The sequence below is a fragment of the Aquarana catesbeiana genome, linkage group LG03, assembly GCF_042186555.1.
Source record: "Aquarana catesbeiana isolate 2022-GZ linkage group LG03, ASM4218655v1, whole genome shotgun sequence".
Classification (NCBI taxonomy): Eukaryota; Metazoa; Chordata; class Amphibia; order Anura; family Ranidae; genus Aquarana; species Aquarana catesbeiana.
Genome location: NC_133326.1, coordinates 620,152,423 through 620,169,172, shown reverse-complemented (window position 1 = coordinate 620,169,172; position 16,750 = coordinate 620,152,423). Strand labels below are relative to the sequence as shown.

The 16,750-nt window shown below is 42.9% G+C and overlaps 1 protein-coding gene across 2 annotated transcripts in view; it reads right to left on the bottom strand.

Annotated features, from left to right (window-relative positions):
• The window catches only part of LOC141133152 (RING finger protein 112-like), a 122,517-nt gene that overhangs the window by 26,271 nt on the left and 79,496 nt on the right, over positions 1-16,750 (bottom strand). For both annotated transcript variants that reach the window (XM_073622327.1, XM_073622328.1), the window contains 2 exons: positions 8,861-8,911; positions 6,311-6,403 (listed from right to left, as the gene is read on the bottom strand). In XM_073622327.1, the coding sequence (XP_073478428.1) occupies positions 6,311-6,403; positions 8,861-8,911 (144 nt within the window). The remainder of the gene's footprint in view (positions 1-6,310; positions 6,404-8,860; positions 8,912-16,750) is intronic.

Below are 16,750 nucleotides of genomic sequence, written 5' to 3'. Positions count from 1 at the left end.
GGTGTGCCCACTCATTAAGACAGTCCTTCCTGAGATAGATAGAGGGTAAACCCGGCCACAAGGAGGAATGACACCAGGTTAAAGGTCCATTGTGCAGTCATAAGGCCGATGTGGTGGCAAAATATGGTGACCTTTATCAAATACATCACTGGATTCACAGTACTCTTCTGGCAATGAGGAGACTGCAGACGTGCACGTGACCTTTATCACTTCCAGAAAACATCTATTGGTGCCTTGGGGCGACCATGACAGTACCTCGGCACTACGCCAATCAAATGAGGGATTATGCCTCTGTAACCAAAGATAACAATGACAACTGGGCAATGAGGTGAGAAAATTACTTAGAATTGGATTATCTCATGGTGAAGAGCCGCTACAGCCATGGTCAAAGGATCGATTTCATGGGTCACATGGGCAGGCTGTAGAGGTCTCCCATCAATAGCCTCAATGGCAAGTGGGGAGGCATGAGGCTGCAGCAGTATTGAGTGCTTCAACACGAAGGCACTATCTATAAACAAGCCTGCAGCCCCAGAATCGATTGGTGCCTGGGCGTTGATGGAAAACTCAGACCAGGAAAGGGTAACCGGAACTAGAGGCTTGTCTTTCAGGATAGCTGGGGACACAAAGAAGCCGCATTACAACCTCAATGTTGTCTACAAGCCAGGATGGGAAATGTATTTTAGTGATACCCTGAGCAAAGCTATGTCAGATAATGTGGCACCTGGAGGTGAGGATGAGCATCGTACAAATTGTCTGCTGCAACAGGAACAAAATTTCTTTGCCTATATCAATCAACCGGACTATCTTAATGTCACAGATCAGCGACTACACAAACTCATACAGCACACCGACAGTGATACAACTTTACAAGCTTATGAAGTCTATTGTTTTGAGTGGCAGTACCTGGAATTGTAATGGAATACTGGTCCTTTAGGCTCCATTCACACTAACGCGTTTTTTTGATGCATTTTGCATTTTGCAGAAATGCATGGGAATTTTTTAACATGGGTTCCTATAGAACATGTTCACATCAATGCATTTTTGTACCTCTGCGTTTTTGGAAAGGGTCAGGGACTTTTTTCATGCAAAATGCAGCGTTTTGCATGTAATAGTATTCAATGGACCAGCATAAAAAACGCAAGTACATCGTTTTTACAGCGTTTTTGTGGCGTTTTTGACGCGTTTTGACGCGTTTTTGGCTTTTTTTTTTTAGACTGTATACAGTCTAAAAAAACTGTAAAAGAAAAAATGCAAAACGACGCAAAAATGCTGCAAAAACGCTGCTCAAAAACGCGGCATGCACCACAAAAAACACTGCAGAAACGCTCAAAAGCAACATGCATAGATGTGAATCGAGCCTAAGGCCCCTTTCACACTGGGGCGGTTTTCAGGCGTTATTGCGCTACAAATAGCGCCTGCAAACCGACCTAAAACTGCCGCTGCTGTTTCTCCAGTGTGAAAGCCGAGGGCTTTCACACTGAAGCGGTGCGCTGGCAGGAGAGAAAAAAAACTCCTGCAAACAGCATCTTTGGAGCGGTGAAGGAGCGGTGTATTCACCGCTCCAAAACCGCTCCTGTCCATTGAAATCGATGAGGCAGCGCGGCTATACCACGGCTGTAGCCGCGCTATCCGAGTGGTTTTAACCCTTTTTCGTTAAAACCGCACCGCTAGCGGCCAAATACCGCCGCAAAAATGAGGGTAAAGCGGCGCTAAAAATAGTGCCGTTTTACCGCCGACGCCCCCACCGCCCCAGTGTGAAAGGGGCCTAAGAGATGAGATCAGAATACAAAATGGTATCTTGTACAAAGGTCCAAGAGTCATTGCGTCGAAGTCACTGAGAGCAGAGATGTTATTACCCATATACTCCAGCCATATTAGAGGTATAGCATGCTACAGACAAGCTTGTGATACTCTTTACTGGCCCAACATGCATGGTGCAATCAAAGACTTTGTCAGTAATTGTCCCACCTGCAATGAATATGCCCATTTACAACAAAAAGAAACCATGATGTCACATGAGATACCTACACATCCATGGCAGATTATCAGTATGGACTTATTCAACTACGCAAGCAAAGAATCCCTGCTATTAGTCGATCATTATTCAGACTTCTGGGAAATAGACCTTCTTTCCGACTTATTCACTGAAGCTACAATTAGGAGGTGCAAGGCTCAGTTTGAACGTCATGGCCAACCAGATACAGCGATCTCTGACAATGGCCCTCAGTTTGCAAGCCTACATTTCAGAAAATTTGCTACTGAATGGGAGTTTTAGCATGTTACTTCCTCACCATGTCATCCACAGGCTAATGGCAAAGCTGAATAAGCTGTAAAGATTGTTAAAATGTATGCAAGAAAGCACAAAGTGATGGTAAAGACCCATGGAAGGCCATTTTACATTGGAGAAACACTCCGTCCGAAGGCATGGATAGTAGTCCGGCACAAAGACTGATGTCAAGGAGATTAAAGACCTCTTTACCAGTAGCAAATAGGCTGCTTGGACCCTCTGCCATACAAGGTGTTACACAAAAGTTAAGGATTAAGAGACAAGTGTCAAAGGCATGGTATGACACTTCGGCCAGAGATGTGCCAGAATGGAATATTTGGGAACTTATCCGTATGAAACCATTACCTGGGGGTCGAACAGGCCGTTGGAGAATGGGTACTTGTCTGCAAAAGGTCGCACCGCGCTCCTATCTTGAGGACGTTGAAGGAACTCTCTATTGCCGCAATCGAGTGGATTTGAGAGTGGCAGAGAAGCCTGAATCTTAGTATCCGTTGATAGATCACATTCACCCAGTATCACAAAGGACATACTCACCCATTGACAGTGAGGCATGCACAGAGGCGATGCCTCATACCAACGGCAATGACAGTTCTGGGCAAGCAAGTATATCCAACAGCTGTCAAGCGCAGAGTATGCCAGTACGTGATGAGAGGAGCCCAGTAACTTCAGAGAAGGCTAAAGGAATCCTTGCTCAAGGGCCAGTCTTCAACCATAGTGGTAGATGTTCAAAACCCCCTGTGAGACTTAACCTATAGAATGTGTTATTGCTGTGTCTCTTTTGAATTTCACAATGTTCATGTATTAACACTAAAAGGGGAGATGTTATGGATATTATGTTTCTTTAAATGCAACTCTATGGTGTATCTCTGTTGTTCTTCTTCCTGTGTGGTGTTTCCTGTTCCTGCTGGGTTTATTCAGTGAACAAGGCTTCTGTACAGTAATGCCTTGTGCTGTCTCTTTACTTACATCACATCAAACATCGGCTCCATTAAAGCCTATGTGTCAATGTACACATAGGCTTTTAGCAGTGTTTAGGAGCTGCTGTGGTTAGGAGAGGTTCAACCTCCCTCTACTGATTGCGGAAGAATTGCCTTCAGGATAGGAACTTTTTAACCGTTGGCCATGGGAAAGTAAGAAATTCGGTAAAACCATGTCAAAATTGTGGCACGATTTTGCTGCATTTTGCATTTTCCCCCGGCCACGGTACATCACTGCTAAGTGTACATGAAGCCTTAAAATATAATTTGGTCTTGTAATGACAGCAATAGCTGTACACTGTGTACAGTAACAGGAATTCTAATTGAGATGTCAGCAAGCATCCTGATGTCAACCAGTATTACAACTGTCCTAAATCCCTTGGAGATCAATAAATCTTCAAGCTGTAGAATTTTAAGGCCTGTTTATTTTACCAACTGACTGTATTAGGCAGAAAATCCTGCCTTTGCACTGAATTTGACAGGTTTGGCTAAACCCTTATGTGCTCTCACACACAAGTCAATACAGTAAAGGTAGATGGCTGCCTTCAGTTGTTGAACAGTTTTCAGAGTTTAGTGTAACTGGGACATTGGTGGTGCCTCTGGCATTCCAGCACAGGGCTTCTGCCATAGTCCATCTGCACCCTTCCAAACACCCACATTTTGACCTTACCCAGATTTTTTCCACTTGTACTGCAGTTTACAATCCTGATATTCACTCTCCTATGTAAAATCCAACTGAAATAGAACTACACGCTTCTATTACAAAATGAACTGTGTTGTTATACTGATGTAGATGCAGCCTGCTTGGGATAAAAAGACACTACAGGGAGCATGGTTTTCAGCCTTGCAACTGCCCATTCACATGCCTGTAACTTGTTAGTCAGCATCTGGCAACACCTATGCCGCGTACACACGGTCGGACTTTCCGGCATACTTGGTCCGGCGGACCAGAGTGTGCCGGACAATCCGCCCGTGTGTGGGCGCCGGCGGACTTTTCCGGCAGACTTTTTCCCAAAAGCCCGCCGGACCTAGATTTGAAGAAAGTTTTAAATCTTTCCGCCGGACTCAGTTTCGGGCGGAAAGTCCGCTCGTGTGTGTGCTGGTCCGACGGAAAGCCCGCTCGTGTGTATGCTGGTCCGACGGACCAGATGCGACACGAGGGCAGGGTATTGCATCTCTCAATCACCCAGTGACCACGTCCCCTAAAACGTCACAGTCCCAGCATGCCCAGGGACTGTGACATCAAAAGGGTGCGGGGTCTCCGCCTATATAAGTCACAACGCAGCCCTCGGAGAGCAGTCCAGCCGGAGAGAGCGTCGTGTCAACATCTGGAGAAGAGAAGAAGACAAGAAGTCCGGACCTCTGCTGGCAAGAGAGCTACCTGAAGACAGCAGAGGAGCCGGCCGAAGAACTGGAGAGAAGAGAGCGGAGAAGAACCAACCGGACGCCGGGAGAAGATGAAGCGGAGGGACCCCCGAAGCCGGAAGAAGACCCCCGAAGCCGGAGGAAGATCCCCCCCCCGGAGCTGTTTAATAAAATATTTTAAAAACCTGTGTAGTGTGTTTTATTACTTACACTTTTTCCCTAGGTGAATGGGTAGGGGTACCATGTACCCCATACTCATTCACATAGGGTGGGGGGCCGGGATCTGGGGGCCCCCTTATTAAAGGGGGCTCCCAGATTCCGATAAGCCCCCGCCCGCAGACCCCGACAACCAACGGCCAGGGTTGTCGGGAAGAGGCCCTTGTCCTCATCAACATGGGGACAAGGTGCTTTGGGGTGGGGGGGGGCCCGCAGGGCGGCCCACCTCCCCCAAAGCACCCACCCCCCATGTTGAGGGCATGTGGCCTGGTACGGTTCAGGAGGGGGGGGGGCGCTCGCTCGTCCCCACCCCCTTTCCTGACCGGCCAGGCTGCGTGCTCGGATCGGGGTCTGGTATGGATTTTAGGGGGGACCCCACGCCGTTTTTTCGGCGTAGGGGGTTCCCTTTATAATCCATACCAGACCTAAGGGCCTGGTATGCCCCGCGACGGGGCTCGCAAGGTGTCAATCTCGCCGATAAAAGCGGCAAGATTGACATCCTTTTCTAGTCCCGTCGCACCTGAGTCACGTTCAAAATGAACGGACTTGTCCGTGTGTGGGCAAGTCCGTTCATTCTGAAAGTCCGCTGGAACTCCGGCGAAAGTCCGTCGGAAAGACGGGCGGACTTAGCCCGCCGAAAAGTCCGGCCTTGTGTGGGCAAGTCCGTCCGTTTTAAAGTCCGGCGCACCTGGCGGACAAAGTCCGTCGGAAAGTGTGCCGGACCAAGTAGGATAGAAAGTCCGACCGTGTGTACGCGGCACTAGTCTTGCTGTTGAAATCCTCCCACTATGATCTGCAGTATCTGGTAGGTGGAGTGTGAGGAACATGTAAAAAGGGCAGAGGTCCACCTTCTTTATTAATAGAGCTCTTTTCATTCATGAAAGCTATAGTATAGTACCTAGCAAAGGAGGGTGGCGGCTAAAGGAGCAGGTAGAGCCAGCACTCATGATGAGTGCTTATAGCATGTCCCCTGGCTCTATTAACCCCTGCAGCAGTGGGGGGTGGGATCAGAGGACAGAAGATTCCAACTAAAACAGCAACCATCAGCACAAGGGACACTTTACATTTATTGTAAGTACTGTTCCTTGTGCTGATTCGTTTTAAATTATTTGACTAAACTTAGGCTTTAGCCTCATTGGGGTATAGTTAAGTAAGTTTGTTTATGTTGAACGATGTGCCCTGGTGCGGTCTATAGCCGCATCAGAGGATATGCCCCTGCGTGGGCAATGTTTGGCCCCTGTGTGGGTACTTTTTGTATGACAATATAAAACTTAATAAAAAGATTTTGCAAAAAAAAAAAAAAGTTAGGCTTTAGGTTTTTGGTTTAAATTACTTTAAATTTAGGTTAATTTGGATGTTGTTTCTAGTGGAAAGTAAAGGGATATTGTATTCCGGGGGTTGCCATTTGTCTAAAACGTAATATTATAGGTGAATAAACATACACCCCTCTCTGAAAGATTTTTACCTGATCCTTAAGAAATGTTTGAAACTCAGTTTTCATTCTTTCCATTTCCTGATCAGCTTTCATTTCAGCTTTAATTTTGAGTTGGTTGCACAGCTGTGAACACAATGAAGAAAATTATATGTTATAAGCAGACAACAATATTCATTAACCTAAAGTGTTCAGATACATGTGATGACATTGTACCAATCTGGCCGACAAACTCATGGCTTTTTGCAGCTTCTGACAGGTCTGAATATTTTGCAGCATGGATTTATTTTATTTATTTTAAACTGAGTTGTTTTTTTTTAACCACTTGACTTCCGGAAGGTTTTACCCCATTCAAAACCAGGCCATTTTTTTTTCTATCCAGCAGCACTGTGCTACATTAATTGCATGGTCACACAGCACTGTACGCAAATAAAATTTATATAATTTTTTTCATACAAATAATGCTTTCTTTTAGTGGTATTTGATCACCTCCTGGGTTTTTAATTTTTTGCCATATAAATGAAAAAAGACTGAAAAAAAAAAAAAAAAAAAAACAGTATTTTCTTCTGTTATAAAACATATCCAATAAAATAAATTTTCTTTATAAATTTAGGTTAAAATGTATTCTGCTACATTTCTTTGAAAAAAAAAAAATCCCAATAAGTTTATATTAATTGGTTTGTGTGAAAGTTATAGCGTCTACAAACTATGGTCTATATACCTATCTGAAAATTGATCCATCTTGATGTACTGATGGCCTATCTCATTTCTTGAGGTCCTTTAAAATGTCAAGACAATACAAATACCCCAAAATGACCTCTTTTTGGATAATAGACAGTAAGAGGTCTTTAGTAAGAGGCATGGCAAGTTCTTTTGAAGTTGCACTGTAACTTTTTTTGTAAAATTAGGAAATTGAATAATTACTTTTTTCACAATTATTTTTACATACTTTCATCAGAGTAGTACAGTAATGAATAAAATTAATTCATAGCAGCTTCCCCCTCCAAATTAAGGGCATAACGTGCTAGTATACAGTGCATACTAGCATAGTATGAAAGACTTACTTTTAAAACGGATTCCTCCCAGAGGCGCACTGTCACTGCTGATAGGAATTCTATCTTTACCCCCTCTTCCTCCAGAGTTTGCTCCTTCCCAGCCATGCACGGGAGCAACAATCGCGATCGAATGTGCCGTCCATTGAGAGTGCAGTGCGTATGCACCGGTAATGTCACTGGCTGCTACAGATGTAAATATCTCCTAAATGCCGCATGTTTAGGAGATGTTCACTATAACTACAGGTAAGTCTTATTATGGACTTACCTGTAGGTACAAATGGAAAAGTGGAGTTTACTACCGCATTAGAAGAAATATTTGTCCATGATGTTAATGTGTTTAACTGTTTCGCCGACAGAGCTGTTTGTAATTTTTTTTTGCACACGTTTAACCAAATGATGGCAACAGCGCGGACCTACATTGCCGGGACGACGTCTATTGACGTCGTCCCGTGCACGAGTGGCCTGCGCGCCCCGCTCTGTGATCAGCGAGTCTATGAGACTCGCCTGATCACAGATCAGAGTAAGGGGTCGGTCCCGACCCCTTACCACATGATCAGCTGTCAGCCAATGACAGGTAATCAAAATTACCTGTTTGCAAAATTTTATAACAAACTATGAAACATGATTTTTTTTTTTTTTTTTTTAATTTTCCATCTTTTTTTGTTTGTTTAGCAAAAAATAAAAATCCCAGCTGTGATTAAATACCACCAAAAGAAAGCTCTATTTGTGTGAAAAAAATGATAAAAATTTCATTTGGGTACAGTGTTGTATGACCGCGCAATTGTCATTCAAAGTGCGACAGCGCTGAAAGCTGAAAATTGGTCTGGGCAGGAGGGGGGTTTAAGTGCCCAGTAAACAAGTGGTTAATAAATCATTTTAGGCTTTATAAGTTAAGACCCCCAAAACATATTTTCTCAAAGCAGAAAATTGTTATAAGTATTAAACAAAGCTAGCATAAAAACTGAATAAAAGTGCTCCTATTCAATTATATGGAAAGTTGATAATTGGATGCATGGGTAATAGAGTGAGATAGAAGCAAATGGACACAGTTGTTTAGAAACCAACATGTTTAACTCCGTCCTTCATAACTTAAAGCAGGGCACTTGTTTGAGCTCCCCTGCCACCTCACTCACCCACTCACCTAGCATATCCCTCTGTGGCTGCCTCAGTCCCGCAGTCATAGTGCATCCCACCACTGCCAGTTATGCCAAAAATCACAGCGTATCCCTCCACTGCTGCTTCCACCCCACGGTCACAGTGCATCCTTCCCCTTCTGTTTCATCTACAGTTAAAATGCATCCTTCCTCTGCCACCTCATCTCCAGGTCATATCTCTCCTTGCATCCAGCAATCCCAGTCTCTGCTCTACCAATAAAACTACCTCCTCCACTCCTTGGGTTCCCCTCTGTTGCCTTTTTCCCTCACTGCCTCCACACTGCACTCTGTTCTGACAATTACAGTAACTGGAATTTGGATAGTGCACCACTGTTCATAACTAGTCATTAATATCTGACAAATAAAATCCTCACCTCTAAAGGACTTAAGAAATAGCGTTCATTTTGTACATACTCCATGCACACCTGAAAAATAAGAACAAAGAAAACCCATATTAATATGCTTTAAAAAAATTAAAAAACTGTTAACTTTATTAATTTAATGTGAACCTGTCCAACGTGAGTGAGCTGTTGCTGGCATGTGACATTCTGCACCAATTCCGTCTGGTGTGTGGCAATGATTTGCTTATCCAGTCAGTTAGGAATCGATGCGTCGATGCGTGTACGCAGGAGTCTTTTTCCCGGCAAGGTCTGGCAGTTCTGCTGGACCTTCAGCCGGGCCTTAACAGCACATGCGCTGCATGAGATCAGCGGCTGCATGAAAAGTAAATATCTCCTAAACCATACAGGGTTTAGGAGATATTCATTTTACCTACAGGTAAGCCTTATTATAGGCTTACCTGTAGGTAAAAGTTCAAAAAAGACTATACAATCACTTTAATATATTATAACCCAATATAGTACATAAATATATAAAATAAGCGGTTTTTATGCCAACAAATATTAATAAAAATACTAAGCCGTTTTCACACTATGAGAGGACTCCTCTCCTTCTTCCTTTTTTATTCCTCCTGCTAATTGACGAGATAAGGGCCCGAGCACCACCAAGAAAGGAACACCTATGGTTGATGCGCAATGGGAGATCTGAATAGGTCCTGAGGCAACCTTAAAACCGCAGTTGACTCCTCTTATTGTAACAAGGGAGTCACCGGATTGTTTCACATTAGCACAAGGTGGAATAACACTAAGAGGGTAATTTTTTGAGTTAAAGCACAAGCACTTTTCTTCATATCTCATGAACTTTTGGTCATATTCATATGAAGGTCTCACATGGACTATATAGTAATCACATACATTTTTTGAGCTGAGTACTTATGTTAAAGAGGAAGTAAAGTCCCGTTTTTTGTTTTTTTTCTTTTTCTGACCTGCAAAAGTAAAGGCATAATGTGCTAGTATGCATCGCATACTAGCACATTAGGTTAAATTTACCTGCAATTGAAGCCCTCATCATCCTCGCTGGAGGCCGCATCCATCTTCCTTCTGGGTCCGCTGTGTGACTGGCCAGAGTAGTGTGATGTCAATCCCATGCATGCACACGGGAGCCGCCAGTCACGGCACAGGCTTCTGAAGAAATGGCGCGGGTGGCCGTTCTTTCAGACTACATGTGCCGATGACGTAATTGGCTGCATATAATACCTCTGTTAATACCTCTTAAACGGTGCACGTTTAGGAAATATTTACAGCACCTATAGGTAAACCTTATTATAGGCTTACCTATAGGTACAATATATGCATGGGACTTCCTCTTTTAGGTTTAGCACAGTATGCATATTAATATTTTTGTTTGGATTGCACAAAAATGGTACCAATTGTTTTGGAATGACCACACATATGTGGTAATTATATATTTATTGATGGTTCTAGCAACCGTTGTCTAGTTTTTAACCCAATATATACTATATTACCAAAATTATTGGAACACCTCCCTTTACACGCACATGAACTTTAATGACATCCCAGTCTTAGTCAGTTGGCCCACCCTTTGCAGCTATACCAGCTTCAACTCATTCTTCCAGAAACGCATTTGTGAGGTCAGGCACCGATGTTGGAGAGAAGGTCTGGGTCGCAGTCTGCACTCTAATTCACCCCAAAGGTGTTCTGTTGGGTTGAGGTTAGGACTCTGTGCAGACCAGTCAAGTTCCTCCACCCCAAATTTGCTCATTCATGTCTTTATGGACCTTGATTTGTGCTTTTGGTCCAAATAATTTGGTGGAGGGGGAATTATGGTGTGGGGTTGTTTTTCAGGGGTTGGGCTTGGCCCCTTAGTTCCAGTGAAGGGAACTCTTAAGGCGTCAGCATACCAAGACATTTTGGACAATTTTATGCTCCCAACTTTGTGGGAACTATTTGGGGATGGCCCCTTCCTGTTCCAACATGATTGCACACCAGTGCATAAAGACATGGATGAGCGAGTTTGGATTGGAGGAACTTGACTGGCCTGCACAACCCGATAGAATGCCTTTGGGGTAAATTAGAGCAGAGACTGCAAGCCAGGCCTTCTCTCCAACATCAGTGCCTGACCTTACAAATGCGCTTCTGGAAGAATGGTCAATTATTCCCATAGACACACTCCTAAACCCTGTGGACAGCCTTCCCAGAACAGCTGAAGCTGTTATAGCCGCAAAGGGTGGGCCAACTCAATATTGAACCATACGGACTAAGACTGGGATGCCATTAAAGTTTATGTGCGTGTATAGGCAGGTGCCCCAGTACTTTTGGTAATATAGTGTAGAAGTAAGGAGGCAAGCATTAAAATGTAACAAAGGTAATGACACAATTTCGCACACAGAGTGATTAGTAGTAATGACTATGCATAAGATGACATTCGGCGCCCAGATCAGCAAAAAACAGTAGTAAGGTCACCTAAAATGTAACAGTGGGCAGTAATAAAGCTTCTTTTACCAGATACAGGAGACTATACTACTGAAGTGCATTAATGGCAACTATGCTAGGCCTAGACCAACTGGATATGCACTGTCTGTAAAAGGATAGAGAGGGGAGAAGGGATCAAAAGGGACTTGCAGGATGGTTCTCCTAGAGGGGCATCCTTGATGTTGTTCTTATGACAGCTATCAATGGGGCCCTTTAGGAAGCAGTGGTGCACTTAAAGTGGTAGTAAACCGCTGGGGGATAAGAGGTGTAGCGCTTAATAAAAAGAATAAAAGCCTTTGCAGAATAAAAGAAAAAAAGAAGCACCTGTAAGACAATGGCATAATGTGCTAGTATGCATCGCATACTAGCACAATATGAAATACTTACCTTAGAACTAAGCCCTTCCTACAGCACGCTGTCATCCTTGAGAGGGCTGACATCTTTTCCCGGTCTTTCTTCTGGATTTGTGGTCTCCGGCATTGTGAGTGGCCAGAGTCACAATGATGTCACTCCTGTGCATGTGCGTGCATGTGCTTGGGAGCCCTCTGTCCCGGCAAGAAGCACGGTGGGGATATATTTGACCCCACTGTACCAAGGGGTAGGAGTAGATCTCGTAGGCAAAATTGCAGAGATAGATCTAAGGTAGCGCAATCCAGATATTCCTCTACAGATAGCGAAACAGGATCCTCTGAAAAGACAGTGGCTTTTTTAGACATAGAGGGGGATCCACCAAACAGCTTAAATCCCAGAAAGAGTCAAGTGAAAACAGGCAAACTTCCCCCCCAGGGCAAAAACGGAAGTCAAGGAAGAGAAAGAGACACAAAGGGAAGTCAGAGGGAACTAAGATCGGGCTCACGGAGAACTTAATGAATGAAGGGAACATGAAAGACAGACACAACATACATGAAATGGCTATGCAGGATAGGAAAGCAGTTAATTTATCAGATTTTCCCCTCAACCAACATCACATATCACTTTTACAAAAAGGATTGTCTTTTTCACCTACAAGCTCAATGAGTGAATTTGAGGTGTTTAAAGATATAAACCTATTTCTACGTAAGGTTATTTTTTTTAGATACTGGCATTCTGATCATCGGGATGTGAATCCCAATGATGAAAAAACCAAGGAAGAAAGGGAAGCTTTAGAGATACTTGTATCCCTGTTGGAAGAGAGTGAGAATTCAAACCTTGACGAAGAAATAAAGAGTCCTTCGCCTGAACCACTGCGCCCCTCAAATTTAACCATCAGGTCACTCAAAATGCCCCCCTTCTCAAAACAAGCAGATTCAATAATTTTTGGAACAAGTCCAAAGGGATTTATCCACGCTTGATTGGAATTACCATGGAATAGATAATCTAAGACCGGAGGAGAGAAAAGCCCTTAAAGAGCTTAAGGAGGCCAAGGAGGTCATTATAAAAAGCAGTGACAAAGGCGGAAATAAAGTATTACTTTCGCAGGATCTGTATGAAAGGGAAACGATGCGCCTTTTAAAAGATGAAACTACGTACAAAAAACTATCATACAATCCTTTTCCTGAAATCATAGATGCCTTAAATTTCAAACTCAGGATGGCATGCGATAGCAATCTTCTCTCCAACAAAGAGACAAAGTTCTTTGCGTCAACGAATTTAACACGCCAACCTTTTATATCATTCCCAAACTCCATAAATCGATTACCAACCCTCCAGGAAGACCTATTGTGTCCGCAATTAAAGGACCACTGGAGAGAGTGGGCAAATTCGTTGACGCAATGATAAAGGAACTAGTGGGTAAACTCCCCTCATATGTGCAGGATACACGCGACGTCCTTAGGAAAATAGATGGAATAAAAGTGCCGACAGACACCCTATTGGTGGGGATTGACGTAGAATCTTTGTACACATCAATCCCGCATGAATGTGGCATAAAAGAGGTACAGCACTTTCTTGATTCCAAATTTCCACAATTAGCTGCACAGAATGAGTTCATTGTAGATCTGCTGCTATTTATGTTGGATAACAATTGCTTTCAATTTCTCAACCAATACTATAGACAAGTAAGAGGTACCTCCATGGGGGCCCCATGGGCCCCAGCATATGCATGTCTACATCTAGGGCTGTGGGAGTTGGAGTGTGTTTATCCCTCGTCAATGTACCTTAGCCACTGTTCGCTGTGGCTGAGGTACATCGATGATGTGATAATTCTGTGGGGGGTACGCCCCTGGAATTACAAGCCTTTATTGATGAATTGAACCTAAACAATAAGAATATAAAACTTACCTTCTCGTTTGATTTATCTTCCCTGCCATTTCTTGATCTTACTATTCAGATCAAGAATGGCCAAATATCTACTAAAACGTACAGAAAAGACACGGCAGCTAATACCCTGCTTCTTGCCACTAGCCACCATCCGAAGTCCCTCATTCATGGAATCCCAGTGGGACAGTTTTTGCGCACCAGACGAAACTGTTCAGAGGATAATGAATACCTCTTGGAATCCTGTGAACTATATGGGCGGTTCCGTGAGCGAGGGTATTCACATGGTTGCATTAGAAAAGCCAAAAAACTAGCGCATCTCACTGAACGTTCGTCTTTACTCTCTAAAAACAAAATGGCCCAACATCTAGACAAAGTCACCCACCCTCCCCCAATAAGGATCATTACAAAATTTGGGGCTCAATGGGGGCAAGTCAGAAAAATACTGAATCGCCACTGGCATATCCTAGTCGAATCCCCCATCCTTGGCAGGATAGTTGGCAATAGACCTCTTCTCACAGCTAGAAGAGCTACAAATTTAAGAGATAATTTGGTCCACTCGGAATACACGAGACCCACTAGACGAAATTGGCTTACTAGCCTTCCCCCCTTAAAGGGTATGTTCCAATGTGGCAGATGTCAAATCTGCAAATTTGTGGACAAGACAGACATGTTCGCCAACTCTGACGGCACAAAACAATATAAAATTCACCATTTTATTAACTGCCGGTCAACAAGAGTCATATATATGCTAACATGCCCATGTGGTCTTATCTATGTGGGCAAGACCAAAAGACAGCTCAAGGTCAGAGTTGGCGAACATGTCCAAAGTATACTAAACAAGGATGATGATAGACCACTATCATTACATTTTTTGGAGAAACATGATGGCGACCCTAGTGGTCTCAAATGCAAAGGAATCTACAAATTAAACTTGCCCCCAAGGAGAGGGGATTTTGACAAAGTGCTATATCAAAAGGAAAAGATGTGGATATTTATGTTAAGAAGTATGCAGCCACTAGGCTTGAACAATGAATGTAACTTATCGTTTTTTTTGGAACAATAAGAGATGCCCCATATTGAGTAAATGCCCCTTTATTATTAGCTCTGCTGACATCAAGAGGAATTCTTCATGTATTGGGGCTGTAGTAGTAGTTTTTCTGACCACTAGGTAAATAAGGCATACTTGTGGGTAATAAACATGACCAGGGATATGCTGTCTAAATCTTCACATCATGCTAATATTTTGCTTAATTCTGTATACGAGATCTCCCTATCCACTTTTTTGAGCTACTCCTGTTATTTATAATATCCACAATAGTACCCAACTAAACCAGCAATGATGTTTCATATGTATATTTATAGGAATGACATGCGAACATGAGCTACATTGGCTTATGAAATTGCTACTTTGTTATTTATCCTGGGCAACTAATGGAACTGTAGCTGATTTTGAAATCTAATAACTTTGTTTCTAAACCTTTCTATAATTAAGTGGTTTCACTTTACCCAGGCTTTTGTTAGTCTCTTAAATAGAAAGCGCAATCCCATTTATGACTAGGTCTTGAGATGATCGGAGGTTTATATAGGGTTAACTCTGAGTGCTCCTCTGCACGATGTATGTGTGTCTATGGGTGAATGATACCAGGAATGATTAAAGCATAGTGTGTTGTTAATCTGCTGTAATTAATTGACACTTGATTGAGATGAAGATTTAAACCTGGCTGACACACTAATGCGCATGCTCTGAGGAAGCTAATTAATTAGCGAAACATGTAAGCATCAGTATCTGGTATCTGTGAGGAGGATCCATGGATGACCACCTATTCACCTACTGAAATGCCTCTAAACCTCTTCGCTTCCCTCTGACTAAATGCCAGCATCAGAGCCTGACATCTGCAGCCCAGACAGCGGATACTCCAAGTGTATTACTGACGAGGATTTGATTCTACATAAACAGCTGATTACAGCAAGCACCGTGAAAGCAGGAAGCTGCACTGTGCCCAGCAAGTGGGATCCCTGTTTCCAGCATCAGAGACAGCTACTAACAGATCGTACAGACCTCTTCTGAAAGCCGGTTCCTGTACTCGGATTCCCCCGCTGCTTTTCGTGACACACTGCTTGCTGCTCGGCTCCAGCATATGGTAAAGTCAGTTTCAATTTCATTTTGTATCGTCTAGCTGTCATGCTTCAGTGACTGTGCTATTTACTACTGAATTATTCTGAATAGACAATATTCACAGTGTGAAACGGAGGCTGCAATTGTCACAAGCTGGTACTACTGAAAAGAAATGGAAATGCTACACCACACCTGCACTTTACAATATTTATAAGATTGTTACATCTGTGGTTAAACTATTGGTGATCGGATATGTCTGTCACTATAAGACTATGCCAGTTATCATGATTGACTAATTTCTATTGATCACCTGATGACTTTACCTTGAATTCAAACAGATTGTATGACCAATCAATATCTATTGGTGTATGTATGTGTGTGAGAATGAGAGTTGTATGAGGTTATTTAGAAAATGGTGGCCACCTTTTCCTCCTCCAGACTTTAGGTCTTTTAATGTGTACTGGGAATAGGGTTGTAGTTTAATAGTTATTTATATATGGAATTTTACTTTTGGATAGTCTTTAATAAAGATTTGTACCTATATCACTGAATTGTTCTCATAGAAGAGTTCCTTTGTGCTTGTCACGTTTTTCTTTTGGATTTAATTATAACTCAGAGGACTACTAAATCCTAGTGTCTCTGGATTGCTATTTATCATCCGATACTTGGTTTAGACGGTGGAACCGTTTAGAAATCCCCATTACAGGTTCAGGCCAAGATATGGCCAGTATGTTCTAAATGGGGATTATCGGATCGGTATTTAGGAGCAGTTGAGAATTCCCTTTTGTTTTCTTCTTTTTTTCTTTGATTAAGAAGCACGGTATGCCAGACCTTCAGAGGGCATGCTCCGGTGACGTCAGTGGCTAAATCCAGGGTGAATATCTCCTAAATAATGCATGTTTAGGAAATATTTATTTTACCTACAGGTAAGCCTAAAATAAAAATCACAAAGTGGGCTTTACTACCGCTTTTACTACAGTTTTAGTAAACCAGAATGCAGTATAGTCGTGGTAAGGATGCGGTTAAGATACAGTCAAGGTGTGGTACAGGTGCAGTGTAGATGCAGGTCAAATGCAGTG